At 51.0% G+C, this 18,334-nt stretch overlaps 3 protein-coding genes across 3 annotated transcripts in view; 2 read left to right on the forward strand and 1 right to left on the reverse strand.

Moving 5' to 3' along the window:
- CAPZB (capping actin protein of muscle Z-line subunit beta) overlaps positions 1-4,606 on the forward strand; it is a 69,138-nt gene extending 64,532 nt beyond the window's left edge. Inside the window, exons 9-11 of the mRNA XM_086764280.1 lie at positions 1,067-1,143; positions 2,421-2,533; positions 4,357-4,606. Coding sequence (XP_086620406.1) covers positions 1,067-1,143; positions 2,421-2,523 — 180 coding nt within the window. The 3' untranslated portion in view covers positions 2,524-2,533; positions 4,357-4,606. The remainder of the gene's footprint in view (positions 1-1,066; positions 1,144-2,420; positions 2,534-4,356) is intronic.
- A 3,900-nt stretch (positions 4,607-8,506) lies between these two features.
- On the reverse strand, positions 8,507-12,588 carry SLC66A1 (solute carrier family 66 member 1). Its single transcript, XM_010128942.2, has 7 exons — positions 12,381-12,588; positions 11,703-11,832; positions 11,384-11,471; positions 10,116-10,270; positions 9,788-9,880; positions 9,190-9,375; positions 8,507-8,858 (listed from the first exon to the last, which is right to left on the reverse strand). Exons 1-7 carry the CDS (start codon positions 12,548-12,550, stop codon positions 8,760-8,762), a joined length of 921 nt encoding a protein of 306 aa, XP_010127244.2. The 5' UTR covers positions 12,551-12,588; the 3' UTR covers positions 8,507-8,759.
- An 806-nt stretch (positions 12,589-13,394) lies between these two features.
- AKR7A2 (aldo-keto reductase family 7 member A2) lies at positions 13,395-18,245 on the forward strand. Its single transcript, XM_086764728.1, has 7 exons — positions 13,395-13,599; positions 15,105-15,292; positions 15,794-15,898; positions 16,406-16,502; positions 16,603-16,702; positions 17,027-17,156; positions 17,722-18,245. The coding sequence occupies exons 1-7, from the start codon at positions 13,401-13,403 to the stop codon at positions 17,881-17,883; spliced, it is 981 nt and encodes a 326-aa protein (XP_086620854.1). The 5' UTR covers positions 13,395-13,400; the 3' UTR covers positions 17,884-18,245.
- Positions 18,246-18,334: the final 89 nt, after the last annotated feature.

Here is an 18,334-nt window from a genome sequence, read left to right on the forward strand (position 1 = left end):
GTATCGAATCTAATTGTGTGACTGTTGTTCAGTGTTTGTGGATACAAAACTGCGCTGTGTCTCCTGCTCATCACAGCAATAACCTGCCTGTAAAATGAGCGATCCTTTCCTGAGAGCTAGTTAACAATTTCCTGCCCCCATGTTTGCTTCTACAGTCACTTTTGAGCAGAATTATTTAAAATCAGGTTGTGTTAGACAGAACTGTCCTGTAACTGAAAGCTCAGTGTGTATCAAGTGCTTATTAAATCCTCTGGGATTGCTTTTAGTATTTGCTTTTATGGCACCTGTCAGTCATGCATGCTCAACACGATGAGTGAAGGATGTGATTGTGTTAGTGGTGCAACACGAGTTTGCTGTTTCTGTGTGCTGTCCTGTATGAAGGAGTTCTTGATTTCCTTGATCTCCGTAGCCACTTTGGCAAGAGAGGAGAAAATTCTCAACTGAAATAGATGATAATGTATTTTTTAAAGGAACTGGGAAATGAAAGGAAGGCAGGTGCTTCTTTTTTGAAGTTTTTTTGGCTTGAGTGAAAGCAACCTAATGAAAATACGCTCGTTACTCACAAGATCTTTCTCAAAACGGTTTACCATGCAGTTTTACTGAAGGAGTTGCCAGCTCAAAAATTCAAAGGAACCCATAAGCACAAAATTATTGACCTGTTGGTTGTGCTGCATGACTGACGTGCCACTTGTCCATTCAGTGCCAGGAAGTTACACAGTAAGGTTGAGGTGAAATGCTTTTTTGTTTTCTGCAGCTGAAAGTGGAAAAATTGATAGCTGGGCAGAACCTGCCCTCTTGTGGTCCCAAAAGACATTTCCTAGCCTAGGGTAATTAATTTGGGGGAGAAGATGGGAATAGAGCTAAGCCTTCATTTCTTTGATAAAAGCAGAGAGGTAGGGTGATACTGCCTTCTGTGAGAATTTAAATAGCAGGAATACACTGGGCTGAACCGTGCCACGGCAAATGTATGTCAAGACGAACACATATGATGCAGAGAAGAGTGTAAGGCACCATTCTGGAAAGCAGCTGATATCACTAAAGATCTGTTTTCTTGCTTTTTTTCTAGGACATGGAAAACAAAATCAGAAGTACACTGAATGAGATTTATTTTGGAAAAACAAAGGACATCGTTAATGGGCTGAGGTAAGAGGCTCTCCCGCTGACTGCTGGACCCCCGCGTTCCCCTGCACCACCTGTGGTGCTGTCCCCAGCCAGGCGTTGATCTGCTTGTGTTTGCTGGAACTCCCCTTTCCCACACAAAGTCTTTTCATGTCCCTAATTGCTCACCTCGCTGTGCTTTGGAAACATTATTTGTTGCGTGGAGTTCAGGGAACACGTCCACCTTGTAACTTCAGAAATTTGAAGCAATGTTTTAATCCCTTGTTCCCTCACCAGGAAGAAAATAGCCCAATTAGTAATGCTTGTATTTCAGAATTACTTTTAATTAGGAGTTTTATTCTTCACAGTCCTGAAAGTTGTGCTGCAATTCTGACTTCTTTCTCCTACTCTTAAAAACAGTCAGTTGGTCCCAGAATTACGTAATGACCTTAATGGTTTGTGGTATTTAGACTTTGTTTTAAATTCTGTCTTTCTCTCAACACCGCTGGTCAAAATGCAGTGTACTAGAGCAGATGAAGTGAATAACCCCCTGTGCCTTTCTGTAGGGAAACTGTACTCTACTTTCCAACCCCTGCTTGTTTCTGGTCGGGAGTTTTACATAGAAACCCCAAGCCGTTAGTTCTCATGCTCGTAGAGGGAAGTACGGAACCGTGATGCCAAGTCATTTCATTTTAAACAGCAGACAGACCTCCCGGCACAGCGTGATAACGCAGAATAAACAAATGGTGCAAATAAGTACGCTGCTGTTCTCTCACGTACCGAAATGTGAAAGCAGATAGAATAATGGTGCTAATTAAATATTTCTGGTACCTTCTTAACAGCACGGGCAGAGGGAGCTGACAGTATCTGACAAAGCAGCTGTTCTGGGGCTTTTTTCCCAAACCCCAGCTTTCATAACAGGCCTCTGTTTTCATTAGTGGTGTGCAGGGTTTAGCCAGGAAGCATTTATTAGCATTAAAAGGAAATATGGAATGTAGTCTTTTTCCTTGCGAACACTGCCTTAAGCGTTTGTAATTGAATCGATTTCCTGTGTCTCCCCAATGCTCAGTTTGAGTCATGGCGCTCTGTGCCTCGGTGAGGTGATCTGCGCAGAACTGGTAACACACAGAGCAGCTGGCTTCCCCGCTCCCTCTCGCCTCTCCTGTCTCTTCTAACCTGTGCATTTACGCTTCTCCTCCTGAGCGTGCTCCTGGTGGTCTCCGGAATACCAGCTCTGTGTCACTGAGTTCTTCTGACTGTTCTTTTCCCTGTTTGCCTCCCTCGTTTCTGAACTGCCCTCGTTTCTGAACTGCTCTCTGTAGATCTATTGATGCTATCCCCGACAACCAAAAGTATAAGCAGTTGCAGAGGGAGCTTTCTCAAGTGTTGACCCAGCGCCAGATCTACATCCAGCCTGATAACTAAACCAATCCAGGTACCCCCAGCCTGTGAGGTGTGACAACCAGCACTAAACCAGGACTCACCCAGCTGAGCCCTCTGCATGATAACCCAGACCAGAACTAACCCCTAACTCCGCAGACTGATAAACGACATTTGAGCCGTGTTTCACCCAAGGGTTACCTCTTAATACAGCCAGCTAAATGCTGTGGGTTTTGTTGTAAATGTTACTCCATCCCTTCTCCCCGTGTGAAATATCACACTCTGAAGCGTGGCAGGATACCCCACTTTGCGCTCTAGCTCGGGAGCAAGAAAGGAGCATGTGCTCACGTACCCAGAGTGGCGTGGGCTTGGACTGATTCGATCCAGAAGCCCTGGGACTCTGTCCCTTGTGCACCATCAGTTTTTTACCGCTGTGGTGCACCACTTCAGTGAAGAAACTCGCTGTAATCTTAGCGTCCTCCCTGCAGAAAGGAATGAAATCTTGGAAGTCTCGCAGTTTTGAAAAAAAAAAAAAAAATCACTGGTACTTCTTGTGACTTCTGAGTAACTGTGAGCTCACCCCACGAGCACATCCCCTATTTGCCTGGTGTATCTTGAATTTCCCTGAAGCTTGAAATCCAGTCCTGCTCCAGCTCTCCTGAAACATTTCTAGCCTCCCCTTGCTCGTGCTCTGCACAGCCCCTGAAGGGATTTGTTCATTTGCTCTGGAGCTCTGAATGTCTAGGACGCACGGCAGTGACTAGCCCTGAGCCAGTGTAACCTTCCACTCCAGTTCATAATGAGGTACAGATGTCCTAAACACGTTAAGCTGACGAAGGGGAAAATGCCCTGCTTGTTGGTAATGGCCAAGAACCACTTCTTCAGCCTGTGACAAATGCAAATATAAAATGTATGTATTTTTATTAGAGCAGAGGAAGTCTCCAGAAAAAAGAGAATGGAAATAACTGCTATAAAAAAGAGAGCAGCCCTGCTTACGGGGACAGCATCCAGGCAAAGTAAGGGAGCTTTGAGTACTGAAAAGGTGTGAAATACGGTTTTTGTGGGGAGAAATCCTACCAAAAGATCCTAACCATCCTCTGTGTTAGCAGCTCCTGACAAGTCTAGTATTCCAATTCTTTCCATGATGATATTTAAGAGGGTTTTTTAAAAAGTGGAAATTCCTTACTGTACCACTGAAAATGGAGGTTCCTCCACGACCATCTTACAGCGCAGAGAGCCAAGATGACTCCTAAAAGCTGTAGCTTCTCTGCTACAACCGGACTTTCAGTAAAAGGGAACCCCTGCCATAATCTTGCTGGCAGGATCTCTGTTCTTTGGCTGCTTTGATTCACTAATTGCTCTAGGGAAGGTACAAACTGGAAAAACAAATTCAAGAACAGAAGCTGGCCGCGTTCCCCACTGGTGAACACGCTGGAGGGCGGTTTTGACGCGGCTTCTCGACCCTGGGTGAACAGTCTGCAAAAAGGTCCTGGTGCTTTTCACATTCGTGGGTAGAGGCTGGATTTTCTCTGCCTTCTCCTCACGGTCGTTTGGAGAGCGAGAGCGCTAACACCCTTTGCTGGTGGTACGCTGGGGTTTTTCCAATCTGTAACGTAAAAAAAAATGGGGAATCTCCCTCCAGTGACTGGAGGCTGAGTGGAACTTCTGGGGAAGCGTGGCTTTTGGTGCCAGCCCTGCTGGAGTGAATTTTGCTTTGATTTACTCACTGAAGTGTTCGCTTCGCCTTCTGCTTTCCCTATTAAACCAGGCAAGCCGAGTTTTGTTTCCTCTAAGCCTGGGTTGAGGTGCTTCTCCTTCCTGCTAAAAACCCCTTCCCTCAAACGCATCGCCTGACTTGCGTTTCCTTCTTCCCCACAGGTCTGTGCAGACTTTTGCAGACAAATCAAAACAAGAAGCTCTTAAAAACGACCTGGTGGAGGCTTTGAAGAGAAAGCAGCAAAGTTAAAATACTCTTCATGCTAACAAGACATGCCATGCACTCATTAGGTTCCTTTCTTAGAAAACTCATCCCCCCCTTGCCCTTTTCTGTTACGTCACATCACAATTTGCATTCAGTACTATCCATGCAGCGCCATCTTCTCCCCATGAATAAAGCTGTACAAACTTTTTCAGTCTCTGAGGCCTACTTTGCACCACATTTTACTCTTGAGACCTTAGGCTACGTTTCTGTAGAAGTCCATGTATTTTTTTTTCCCCCCCTTTTCCACCCTCCCCCATTTATATGCATAAACACAGATCATTGTTTGTCTTTTTCCTTCCCACCCCTCCTGCCTTTTGTTACATTGGTGTAAAAAATGTAAAACAAAAATTTATTAAATACTGTGGTGTGTGAAAGAGGAAGAACTGGAAAAAAAAAAAAATCTATTCCACGTATGTTTGGGGGCTGGGCACAGGGGCTGGCTGGCGGGAGGGAGGGAAGAGAGGGTGTTCCTCGGTGTTGTACTATACTGACTAACCCAGATTTGCAAGGAGACGTTCATTAGGAGACCTGCTGAAAGTTCTGCTCTTCTATAGCCTGGTTCCAAGGCGCTTTTCTGTCAATTTTTAATGGAATGCAAAAGGGGTTTTTGTTTTGATTTTGTTTTTTTGTAAAGCTTAAATTGAATCTACATCTGATACTTGAGCCTCCATACTAAAAAAGAAAAAAAAAAAAGAAAAAAAAAAAGACTAAAACAAACAAAAAAAAATAAAAAAAAAATCCCAGGAAGCAGTGTGTGCAGTTGGTGTCCTCCTTATTTCTTTTTCCTTCCTGCAGCATTCTTGGGGTTTGTGCTGTAAACTTTCTCCACAGCAGCTGGAAGCAGTTGTTCTGGCTGTAGGTGGGTAGACGTGTGCTTGAAGGCTGGAAAGCTTTATTTTTGTTTTCTTTTTTCCTCACATCCAGGTTAGCTGAAACTTGCTTGTTTCAAAGAGGGTGCGATGCACAGCTGCTCTTCACACGTGGAGCCTTAGGTAGCTGCGTTACTCATCAGCCTGCTCTGCTTCCACGGTGCCGGCGCCGGGATGTGGGCATCCTGCTGCTGGGATCGATGCTCCGGGCATCCAGCAATCGTGGAGCAGACGTATTTAGAGGAGAAGGATTAGTCCAGCTTTACTGGGTGTGTTAAAAATAGTTGGGGGGGACCCTGCGTGTTGAATGCTGGTGGGCAGAGGTGCAGCGGTTCGGTTCGCTTGGTGGTTGGAGGGGGGTGGTTCCATGCATGGATGCTTGGTCCTGGTGTGAGTTGTGAACCTTGTCCAGACTTTCCCCTCTTTAAACCCTTGGTGGTCAGAGGGTCTGTGCACAGCTTCGGGTCTGCTGCCTCCTTCCACGTGCTTTGGTTTTACCAAACGCTTCATCCTGGCAAAACTGAGAAAGCAAATACGTGCTGGGCACTTCCTGCATGTGGCCGTTGGAATTAGCCTGTGGGTGACCCTGTGCAAATTGAGACTGTTGGCATTAATATTGATTAATATTGATTAACATGCTCTAACTTTGCTTTTTCTAACGTGACATATTTCACATCCGGGCAGCTGCAGGTGATTACAGTCCCGTGCCGGCGTATTTACCCGGGGCCTCTGGTGCGACACGCAGCTCATATGGGACGCAGGCGGGGGAAAGGCACGCACGTGCTTGCCTCAAAGCTGGGATCCCCAGGGGAACATGTTCACATTTTGTCATCGTTGTCTCTTGGTTCTGTCTGAGGAAGAACCTTTTTTGAAGCTGGAGTTAAGTTTGCATGAACTCTTGAGGCTCGCAAAGGAGCGTGTTAGCCGGGGAAGGGGGAGACTCGCAGTTCCTCTCGCCTGTTTCCCATTGTCACTTGCTGAAGTTTCAGGGGGTTTGCGTTCCTTCTCCAACGCCACCTCTGTCCACATGAGCCAAAAACTGAAGTGTCTCATCTCAAATTTCACGTTTAGGCTGGGGTACGCAGAGACGCCCCAACTGCCTGCGTGCAGGGCTCTGCCCTTTGCGCAGAGCAGGTCCGAGCTGCAGGATCGACGCGGCTGCAGCAGCCGTGTGTTCCTCTTTCTCTTCTCAAAGCCCTGTAACCCCCAGCTTTGGCTTGGCTGTTGCACCCCCCGCCTGCCGTTACCTTCAGCGCTTTGGGGCAAGTTGTTTCCGGTCCGTGCCTGTTCTGGTTTAACACTTCCCTCTGCAAAACCTGGAACTGCAGGCTCTTGGGGGGACAGGGCTCACCACAGCCTCGGAGGGACAATAACCTCAGCGAGAGCCTCTCTGCGACATGAATTTCCATCCACCACCACCTGGATGGCTGCTGGCAGATAAACATTTTTTTTTTTTTTTAACCACCTTGTATTAGAGGTTGTTTTTCTGGCTTTAAGCAAAGCTCTTGGCCAGCTGGTACGTGGCAATTACCTAGAGCTATGAACTTTTGTTTCCACAAGGTAGCTGTCCCATCCTGTCCCAGGTCAGCATAGTAAATCCAGCTCTCAGTGAACCAACTGTGCCTTTCCCAGCGCTTCAGGGCCGAGCTAGCAAACACGAGCCGAGGTTAAAATACATTCCTTTAATAAAACCCAGCTCCAGGGTCTTTATCTGTAATAAACAGGTATTGAGGTCTGGCAGAGTCGTGCTTTCTGTCCTGGTAGGAATCTGCTCATGGTTTGTATTAGCACTGGATATGAATTGTTTTTCTGCAGTTTCTAGAGAACAACAGCAGAGGAAGTCCTGCTGACTTGAGAACGGGGAATAGGCCAGCAGCCCCATCACCTGTGAGCCCGGAGGGGAAATATTTTGAATTAATGGAGCGAAAAACTCAGCAGCTTTGTTCAAGAGGCTCAAAGGGTCTGAAAAATATTTTTTCTTTCCAAAACCAAATAGATCAGGTCCAAATACTGGCACAGCCTGTGTTTCAGTTAATCTGCTGTTGCAGTCTGACAGGCATCGGGCAGTCCGACTCCCGTTTCACATACAACACAGGCTGAGCTGTGTAATTACGGAGCTGTGGCTTGGCTTCCTCGGTGCGAGGATGAGGTAAGGAGGAGGGCAGCTTCCTCGGGAAGGACCAATGTCATGGGCCTGGCTGAGGAATCGTAAATGAATAACAGCTAAAGCCAAAAGGGGGAAGGGCTGGGTGTTGGAAAGCAGCTGGAGAGGGAGAAAAGGGGAGCAGAAAGAGCCAACAGTGACTGCAGGAAAAGGAAAGTTTGTGTTTTTAAAAGCACAAATTGTGTTAGTTTTTGGTGAAGGGCTACAGCTTTGGTTGATTGTTCTTTTCCTGGCCCCGTGAGATTGAGCTGCTCCTCCCCAGCAGAAACAGCTCAGCACATGGAAGGGAGCCCATGGCGCTGGGCCGAGGCAGCCATCTCATGAGTATACCACTGCTCTCCCCTGCCCGCCCAAAAGCATCCCTCCTGCCAGGGACACGGCTTTTCCCCAAACTGCCACTGCTTCTTGTCCTTCTGCGGTCAAGGAGCCGCCATGCTGGTGTGCAGGCTCCTGAGAGGGAGATGAATTAATCAGTGTTGGCAATAAATTAATCAATGAGAGGGGACCAAACTGAAAACGAGACTGGGCAGAGAGGCGACCTTCTGCCTGAGTAACTGCCTGCTCCAGAAAGCGATGGAGCAGCTTCCCTGGGGAGCCCACACGATTAAACCGTTGCTAAGGCAAAAAGTGAGAAGTCACAGAAATGGGGACTGTGAGACGCGTTAAGAAAGAGGAGCTGCTAGCTGAACTGGCAAAATAAAACCTAAGGAGGCATGCGGGGCAAGGACTTGCTTTATGGACACGTGAGCTGTGCTAGTTAAAATAGGTAACATGTGAACTGGAACACTTTGGTTATGCTGTTCCTTCTGAACTGGTTCCAGTCACCGCCGTATCTTCCAGAAGGAGCTCAGTGGTGGGGGCAAGGCCCACCGAGGTAAGTGGTGCTTGTGTTCGTGCTAGGTTGGTCATTCCTGTCCCCTCCCTGCTGCCCCTTAGGCTCTTCCCACGTTTGCCAAGGAAGCTCCAGATCTTCCCTGAGAGACAGCAGGTAAAGCAGAAGCAACCGGGCTCAGCTGTGGGGCATAAGAGCAGCGAAGAGCGACCTGTCGAGGTATCAAACAATTCCCTGTTTATCCCAATAGCATCATTGGTATCAAAAAGGCACGAGGTCTCTCAGCAGCATCCTCTGCCGCCTGGCTGGGTTCAGCATCTCAGCAGCACATGTCACCCGCTGGCTCAGGTCCTCTTCTCCTGGGAGCCACCAGGACGGAGGGGCCGGTTTGCTCTCCTGCATCACCCTGCTCTCCCTCCAGCGCAGGTCCCTTGGTCAGCTCTCCAGGCTGGCACCCTGCTCGCCGAGAAGAGCGTCCCTCTCTTCGTGGGTACCAGGTCTGCCCCTGCGATACGCAAGGAACTGGAAGGAGATCTGAGAAGGGGTTAAGGCTCTTCATGCAAGCACGGGTGGATCTACACAACACGATGGGTCTCACCACCCAAAAAAAGGCCATTTGTGCAAGGAGAGGTGGAAACCAGGCAGTGACCCTAATGCAAGTAAAGGTCTGAAGCATTCAGCTGTTGCAACACCATAAATTACTCACCGGCACGCAGGGAGCAAGCACAGCTCAAAAGCAGCCGCCGAGCGGCATGAACCCACCCACTACTGCCTAACCCTGCCCACCCCGAAACGGGATCGCTCCCTGCAAAGCCTTGCCGGCGGGATGCGATCCCAGAGGGAAGCATTGGCAAGGAAAGGATACAACCACGTCGAGGGAAAGGACGCCCAGGCTGCCCACCAGCCAGGGGAGGTGGTGCAGGACATAGTCGCCTTCGCCTTGCCCTGGCTCGGGGTTCTTCAGGAGGACGCTGAGGCCATAGAGCAAGTTCCCCAGCATCACCAGGGCAAAGAGGGAGTAGGAGACCCCGATGGTGGATTTCCTCTTGTACTGGAAGAAGAGGGGCCAGAGAGAGGAGCTCGGGTGCAGCTCTCCAAAATCTCACTAGAAAACAGTATTAATCACCCTCCCTCTAAAAAAAAAAAAAAAAAAAAAAAGAAGAAAAAGAAAGGTGGTGACTCAATGCCAAGAGCCTTTTAGTTCCCCCTTTGCTTGAAAATAAAGACAAAATGAAAGCCCCACCCTCAAAATGTAAGTTAAAGGGAGGAGAGAAAAATTAATCAGGCTTCAGAGCTGAAATACAGAAAAACAGTCCCCTGTGAAGTGATCAGAGATGAGGACCTGGGACCTGAGCAAAGAGGACAAAGACAATCCCACTGCCCCTCTTCAATCTGAAAACTCGGGACCCAGGGGCTCCCTAGGACCAGGCTGCTGCCTCCCCTGCTGACGGCACAGCACTTACGTTAGTGTAGATCTGGGGCACTCGGGAGCACAGGTAGAGCACGGAGGAGACAGAGCCGATGGTGAAGCCGATGATCTCGCTCCTGGTGAAAGGCTGCAAGGCAAGGAGCAGCTTGAGCAGCCCCCACATTTTCAGAGACGTGCTCAGCACCCACGCCATGGCTCCGTGCGAGGCAGCAGCGGGGCCAAACCCCAGCCTTTGATCTCCCCTGCCATCCCTCGCCCCACTGAGCACTAAGCGGGATCGCACTGGTCCAGCGGGACACGCCCTCTCCACTGGACAGTTTATCTCCTCTCCTCTCATCACCCAGATTTAGGAACTGGCTCACCTTCAACTCAAGCTCATCCACGCGAGCGGACAGCAGAGATCTCCCTTTAAAAGTTGCTGGGTCTGGCGCCACGGCAGCATCTCTGCCCAGGAAGGAGAGGGTTGACACCAGCCCCAGGGAAAGGAAGACGAAGGCTGCGTTGACCGGGGCAGCGACTGCAGGGAATCAAGCAGAGCCTGGTTAGGGAGGGCTCCTCCGCCAGCCCCCAGCGCAGCTGGGGAGCCTTGCTGGGTGCCAGGACCATCTCTGGGTACAGAGACCTTCAAGCTCTCTTATCTCTGCGGCGGCACAGCCGGCACCAAGTAACTCGGGCAACAGCTGCCGCGGGGGTTTTATCTCGCAGCAATACAAGCAATTTGTAAGCTATCAGGGAGGAAACTGCTCCTATCTCAGCAGATCGAGAGCAGTCGCATTTCTTTGGGTTTAGGGCTCTTAGGAAAAAAAAAAAAAAAAAAAATCCCCTCCATCTAAAAGCTTTTCACAGTCTTAACTCACAACAGCGCACGTTCAAATCCCTGCTGGAGCAAGCCCTGCTTCAACAGCAAGACCTGGATTATATTCTGTAAGCAAGCTCTCCAGCGTGACAAAACTACACAGTTGATGGGCCAAATATCAACTGGTTTAATAAGTTCAAATGATTTTCCTGAGTTAAAGAGTTATCACAGTCCCAAGAGACGCCTGTTTGTCATTCACAGAAAGCTGGAGTACTAAAAAGTCAATTTTCTCTTGCTGTTTAAGCCTTCTAAGAACTGTTCAGGTTCCCTTTGTGCTCCACTTGAACAGGGAGGAACTTCTCCATCATCTCAAGGCTCTATTAACTGCACGAGGAGCACTGACCTCAAAACAGTCCGAAACCTTCACTGCCTCCCTTAAAGCGCTGGGCTGAGGCAAGAGTTCTGGCTGTGCTTTGCAGCTCCAAGATGGAGTCGCCGCATCACTGCGGGTAAGTAATTTCTTTCTATACTTAATGCTCACAGGGGGGTTACTTTCAACCCAGACACTGCGCGTGGCAGTTTGCAGAAACCCCAGGCGCAGCCGGTAGCTATTTGCTAGCTTTGGCTTTCGTAAGTGGTCAGGTTATCCAAGGGAAAAAAAAAAAAAAACAACAAACAGCAAGCAATAAGAGGCAACTAATGCATCTGCAAAGCATCTCTGCTGCGAAGCATCTCTCCACGGATTGCTTCCCCTCCTGACTCCACAGCCAAGGACACGCCAGCCCCACAGACGTAGGAGTGCAGCGCCCCACCACCCTGGTAACTGCAGCTCACATCCTCCGCCCCGGTTCTTCACTTTGTAGTAGCAGTAGAGAGACAGCATCACCAGGTCTGCGAGCACGTAGTAAACAGCCGTGTAAACCTGCGGGGAGAAGGACGGGCTGGTCCTACCTGCAGAAAGGCTTCCAGCTGATGGCTGGGCTGAGCCAGCATCCCGGGGCACAGCATCACATCCCAGGGGGAGAAGGGAGCATCCCGGGGCTCTTTGGGTCTCTGGTTCCCAGTGCTGGATTAAGCAGCACCCATCCCATCCCTCCTCCCTCAGGTTCGGGATGTTTGGGAGCCGACCCAGCCCCAGCAAGTCGGTCGGTACCTGCAGCGGCAACTGATCGGCCAGGAAGGAACCAATGAGGTTTAGGAGGTCTCCGCCCAGCCATCCCAGCAGGAAATATATGGAGAGAGCCCGGTCCATGATGCCCGTTTTGCAGGCTTGGTAAAACTGCCTGCAGAGAGTCAGGTAGACACACACACCAGAAAAGCAAAGATTTCCTCTAGCAAGACATGTGGTCCCCCACAAACTCCGTGGGAAGTCCTGCAAACCACTGGGTGCTCACAGCAACCTCCTAGGCTCAAACCCTCATGATCTGTCCCTCGCGCGGGGTCAGAAAGCAGCAATGAGAAGGACCAGTTGCAGAAACCGCCTCTCTGGTGACGAAATCATCTGACAATACACCTACACAGAGCATGACCTCCCACGTCCCCCTCCACCATGGTTATCCCAGAACTTCCAAGAAGCCCAGGGCTCCTGGAAATGTTTCTTCCGCACGTACGACCTGCGATGACTGCATTGCAGTTGGCTGACGTGGGTTATTACAGCAGCTGAGCGCAGTCATAACAACATAATAACAAACAAGGCTTTGGGGCTGTACTGCCTCCTCCCTCTCCTCCTCTTAAACCCAATTTTTCCAAGCTTTTTCCAGAGGATTTAATAATTCAAGCAGCGTGTTGTACTAAGGGAAGGGCTCGGCCGGGTTTTGGGAACGATACTTACGGAAAAGAAGCAGCCGCAAAGCAGAGGATGGAAACCAGACCCAGGATGACGCTGGCGATGTCCCGGCTGTCCTGGGCGCATTCATTGAACACGTCCATCACCCAGCGGGAGCCGTTGGGACAGTCGGAGAGATTCCCGGGCGGGACACCCCTCCAGCGCCCCGCGCTCATGGCCTCCGGTGCTCAGCTCGAACAAGGGATGGTTTTTAAGAAACTTGGAATTAGTGTCCAGCAGCGAAACTGTTGGGATAACGCTGTGGAAAACGCAACAACATGGGGAAAAAATTAAGTAACGCTGGAGAAAAAGATAAACATGTTAGGAACAGGCTCACGGCTCCTGCGGGTCAAAGCTGGCTCAAAGCATTGCGAAAAACCTCACTCCTGGCTAACGTACCTTTTCGGGCCTTAACTTCGCATCCGGCGGGACGATGTGTGGGGAGGCCGCCAGCCTGGCAGGATTTGGCCTCAAAAAACCAGCAAATTAAACCCAACCGGCGCGTGCAGGCAGAACAGGGACCTACCTGGAAACTGGCTTTATTTCCCTTGGGAAACTCGCTGCTTTTTCAGAAACTTTTTTGTCTTTTTTTTTTTTCTCTCCTTTTTTCTGCCCCAACTCCACTGCTTCTTCAGAAACTCGCTGTTTTTCCTCGGCACGTCGGCTGCTTTTCCAGAAACTCGCCGTTTCTCTTCCAAACCCGCTGCCTTGTGGGGAAGTTGCCGGGGTTTTAGCAAATCTACTGCTTTTAGGGAAATCACGGGGTTGGTTTTGGTGTTTTTTTTTTTTTTTTTTTTTTTGCAAGCCCGCTGCTTTCCCAGAGAGGCACTGTTTTTCCTGGCACACCTGATTTTTCGGGAACTTGCCGGTTTCCCCGCAAACCCGCCGGTTTTTGTGGAGCCGGGGCAAAGGTAGGCGGCCCCCCGACGGCCCCGCGCATGCGCACCGGTACCTTGCGCCGGCGGGCGGGCCCGGTGCTTCCCCCCCCGCGGTGGGCGCGCATGCGCGGTGGCGGCGGCGGCGACGATGGCGGCGGGAAGCGCGCGGCCCGGGGTGGTGCTGGGCGCCATGGAGTTCGGGCGGCGCGCAGGGCCCGAGGCGAGCGCCGCGCTGCTCCGCGCCTTCCTGGGGCGAGGATACCGCCTCATCGACACCGCTCACATGTACGCGGGAGGCGAGTCCGAGCGCATCCTGGGCACGCTGCTGGCTGGCGGCACGGAGCCCGGTACGGCCGGGGCCGGGCGGGGGCGGTCTGTGAGGAGAGGGGTCGGCCCTGAGAGAGGGGGGCTTCCCCGCTGGGCTGACTCCGTCCCTGAGGGGAAGGGACTTGTCCCCAGCCCGTTCCCTGAGAAGGGTCTTACCCCGAGCCTGTTCCCGGGGAGGGGCTTCCCTGCCAGGCTGACTCCGTCCCTGAGGGGAAGGGCTTTCCCCACTGCCGTAGCTCAGCCCCATCGGGACCAGACTACGCAGTGTCTCTCTCACTCCCCCCACCCTCCGAGAGAACAGGGGGAGATAACATAAGAAAAACGGCTCGAGGTTTGAGATAAGGACGGGGAGAAATCCTTAAAGTTACCGTTACGGGCAAAACAGACTCGACTTGGGGAAAACGATTCATTTGTTACTACAAACAGCAGGAGAATGGAACAGAGAACAAGATAACCTCCATCCACCCCTCCCTCTTCCCAAGCTTAACATTATATCTACCACCTTCCCCTCCTGAGCAGCACAGGGGGGAAGAGGGAATGGGGGTTGCAGTCAGTTCATCACGCGTTGTTTTACGCCGCTGCTTCATCATCAGAGGAAGAACTCCTCACATTCCTCCCCTGTTCCATTGTGGGGTCCCTCCCACAGACCACAGTCCTTCGTGAAACTGCTCCGGCGTGGGTCATCTCTTCCACGGGGTGCAGTTTCTCCAGAATGGCTGCCCCAGCGGACCCTCCACGGGGCACAGCCTCCTTCAGGCCTCCACCTGCTCTGGTGTGGGGTCCTCCACAGGCTGCAGGTGGATCTCTGCCCCTCCGTGGACCTCCATGGGCTGCAGGGGGACAACCTGCTCCACCATGGCCATCACCACAGGCTGCAGGGGAATCTTGGCCAGGAGCCGCATTACTCCTCCCCCTCCTTCACTGACCTTGGCGTCTGCAGCCGTTCCTCTCACAAGAAAAATTCTTTACAACAGGCTGGCAGACGCCTCTCAGGATCTTTTTGCATCTCATTCACATCTCTTCTCCTCTCCGCCGGGCTGGGCTGAGTTGGGCCCAGTCGGCTGCCCGGCGGGAGGCCAGAGGGTGAGGCCTGCAAGGCACACAAGGCTCGCGCCTCCCCCTCTCTGCCCCTGCTCAGCTTCTTCACATCTTTTTTTTTCTGTTTTTCCCTTCTTAAATATGTTATCGCAGAGGCGTTATCAGGGAACATTCTGCTACCAATCGGCTCAGCCTTGGCCAGGAGTGGGTCCACCCTAGGCCCGGCCGAGTCCCATGGACAAAGGGGAGAAACTTCCAGCAGTTTCCTACAGAAGCTGCCACCTTAGGCCCCCCCCTCACTAAACAAAACCACAACACCCGTGCCCATTCCCTGAGGAGAAGGGACTCCTCTGCTAGGCTGATATGGTTCCTGAGGAAAAGGACTTTCCTTGAAGCACCTCAAGCAATGTTTGCGTTATGCGTCTTATCCCCGTTCCCTTCCTGAAGGCGGAAATGTCCCTGCTTATTCTTCCTTTCTCTCTGTTAGTGGAAGTTGCCACCAAGGCTAATCCCTGGGAGGACAAGTCGCTGAGGCCCGAGAGTGTGCGATCGCAGCTGGAGACGTCCCTGGAGAGGCTGAAAAGGAGGAGTGTGGAGCTATTCTACCTTCATGCCCCTGACCACGGGACCCCGGTGGAGGAGACGCTGCGTGCCTGCAATGAGCTGCACAAAGAAGTAAAGTGGGAAGCCCAAGCCCGCACCATTTCTTGATTGCCTCCCTCCCACCACCTTTTGAAACCAGGGCTGCTGCTTGTGCCCTTCTGCAGCGCCGGGTCTGCATAACATGAGGAAGAGAGAACACGGATGACCGGGGCAGAGCTGAACAGCTGACGCTCCACTGCGTGTTCACGTGGTGCACTTTGTTCTCAAAGCTGTTAGAAATGTTAGAATCCCCGGACTTTGATTTCAGCCCTGTTAACTGACGAGGTTAAGATTAGTGCTGGTAGTGTGTGAAGAGTTCCTGAATTGCGTTTATCTAACAGTGCCATTTAATCTGAACGTAAAACCGGGGAAATATTTTTGTCAGGTCTTACAATTCATGGCCGTCTAGAATAGGTGGTGGACAAGGATGAGAGAACTCAACTAAAATTTGGCAACTGTCCTTTTCACCGTGTGCATCTTGTACTGCCTAGGTACAAATGCACAGGAACTGATTGCCCTTTTATTTCTCTGCAGGGAAAGTTTAAAGAACTCGGTCTGTCGAACTACGCAGCATGGGAGGTCGCAGAAATCTGCAGCATCTGCAAATATAACAACTGGGTGATGCCAACTGTGTACCAGGTGAGGGGTGGGGGTTTGCTGTGTTCCAGCAAATCTTTTGTGGAGGCCGAGATGAATCAAACCTAAGGAATTAGGAGGCTTGAGAACAGCATGCGGATGGTACGGTCCTTACAGCAACGGTCAGTTGTGATGGGGAAGGGTTTGGGAGCCCCAAATCTGGGACCAGCCCCCAGTTTGGCATGAATACACACAGAAGAGGAAGCTTCTCCAGCTCTCTGGGAAGTCCTTTCAGGACACACGTGATTAGAAAGCTGAGTGAGATCACTTCTTGGAAAAAGCTGAGTAGGAATTTGTTGCTTGAGTCAGTGACTCCTTTGATGCGGAACTTAAAATGTTTTTGCATTATTTGCAGTCCTTTAGAAAGTCTGTTCCTAAGCAGATAATAACCTTGCGTGGCCTGGCACCGCTTTTCTGAATCGGAGTATTGTCAGGGAAGGGTGGGGAAAAGGCAGTTCCACTGTCCTGAGCTAGCGTTTGAAGTTCTTTGTCTCCCTTCTCTTTGCGCAGGGCATGTACAACGCAACCACTCGCCAGGTGGAAACCGAGCTGTTCCCTTGCCTGAGACACTACGGACTGCGGTTCTACGCCTACAATCCGCTGGCAGGTACGGCGAGGGACCGGGCAAGGCGTTGAGACAAAAAGATGGGAAATGGGGGCTGTAGGAGAGCCTGCCCATCCCAAAACGGGCTGCTGACCCTTCGCAGGAGGGCTGCTGACCGGCAAGTACAAGTACGAGGACAAAGACGCACGCAAGCCCACGGGAAGATTTTTTGGGAATGACTGGGCTCAAGCCTACAGGGACAGGTATGTTTTGAGCCGACAGAAGAGCAAGGGGCCGCGGCGGGAGTGCCTACATAAACCCCCCCAGTCAGAGTCAGCTGAGAGGAAGCAGAATTGACCAGAACTTGTGCAGTGACTGTGTCTGCACTTGTGGTTGGGGCCATGGCTTGTGACTGAGCTTTGCAGAATGGTTTTTAGGCTCAGCTTCCTCCCAGCTTGCAGTGGGGGATTGCAGAAGTCCTCAGAGCTGTATGAGGCTTTCTGAAAGCTTTTCGCACTTGACTGGATTGTAGATGTACGATTCACTGGAGGTCCCAAGGGCAATAAGAGCGATTTCTTTTCTTGCAGGTACTGGAAAAAGCACAATTTTGAAGGAATTGCCCTCGTAGAAAGAGCTCTGAAAGATGCTTACGGCCCCAGCGCGCCGAGCCTGACCTCCGCTGCTTTGCGCTGGATGTACAATCACTCCAAGCTGCAGGTAAGAGCGTGCCACGGCTGTAGCCGGCAGCACAGCACCACCAGCACGGGGCAGCTGCTGCGGCACACGAACGGGGACGTGTCTGCCTACAAACATTTACTTTTTAATCTGTGTGTCCTGTGGCGTTCCGAAGTGAATGCCGCTGTACGGACTCTGCCTGGAGGAGCGAGTCAGCTCTGCGTTTCCCCACAGCATCCTACGTTCATAGCAGAAGGGGAAGATTTTAAGTGCCAGTTACTGGGGTCTTGGCTTCCCACCCAGACAGCTTCCCTGTGAGATGACTTTGCTTTTCATTGAACTAGGAAATGAATGGTTATATTCCCCATCTCCCCAAAATGTTCCCGCGGTCCTCCCATAAAGGAGGATTTGGCAGCTTTAGAGGAGCTGGCGTGACTTGGAGATGTTCTGGCCTTGTGAACGGAGCTTTGTGGTGTCAGTTGTCTTAACATCCAGGAGTTACTGCATGTGTTTTACTGGAAAGCAACATTTCAGGATTGGCCTGCAATGGCTTGGGAGGTGAACTGGGTTTCTTTTGGGATGAGGAACTCCTCTCACCCCTTTCCAGGGTTCTCTTGGAGACGCGGTGATCATTGGCATGTCCAGCATGGAGCAGCTAGAGCAGAACCTTGACTACAGCGAAGAGGGGCCCCTGCTCCCGCCCGTCGTGGAGGCGTTTGATAAAGCCTGGAACCTGACTGCGCACGACTGCCCCAACTATTTTCGCTAGAGAGCAGGGCGGGGAGAAGAAAGCGGGTGTCGGGCGGTGGATAATGGAGCAAAAGTTTCTTGAAGCACAGGAGGTACTTACCAACCCTGCCCCTCTGATTGACATGCAAATGGGTTGTGATTTTTTTTTTTCCCCGGATTAATGAAGCTTTGTAGGATCCACTACAGCTGCCAGCACTTGTCGTGTTGGGCCGTGCCTTATTCTTTATCCCCTCCTGGACCTTCAGCTCTACGCAGCGCACACTACGATTTGAAGATGCAGTTGATTGGGGAAAAGGGACACGTCCCTGGATGAAGGCCCCAGTTCTGCTTTAACATGATCTTAAATAATTACGTACAAGAATAAAACCTTTTTCTAACGCAGTCCCTATCCCTTAACTGTACCTATAACCTGGCTGGCGTCTCCCTGTCGGCGCTCAGGGCCTTTGGGTGAAATAGCTGCTTCTGAAGCT

This window comes from Chlamydotis macqueenii, chromosome 21, assembly GCF_036417535.1.
Source record: "Chlamydotis macqueenii isolate bChlMac1 chromosome 21, bChlMac1.mat, whole genome shotgun sequence".
NCBI classification, from domain to species: domain Eukaryota; kingdom Metazoa; phylum Chordata; class Aves; order Otidiformes; family Otididae; genus Chlamydotis; species Chlamydotis macqueenii.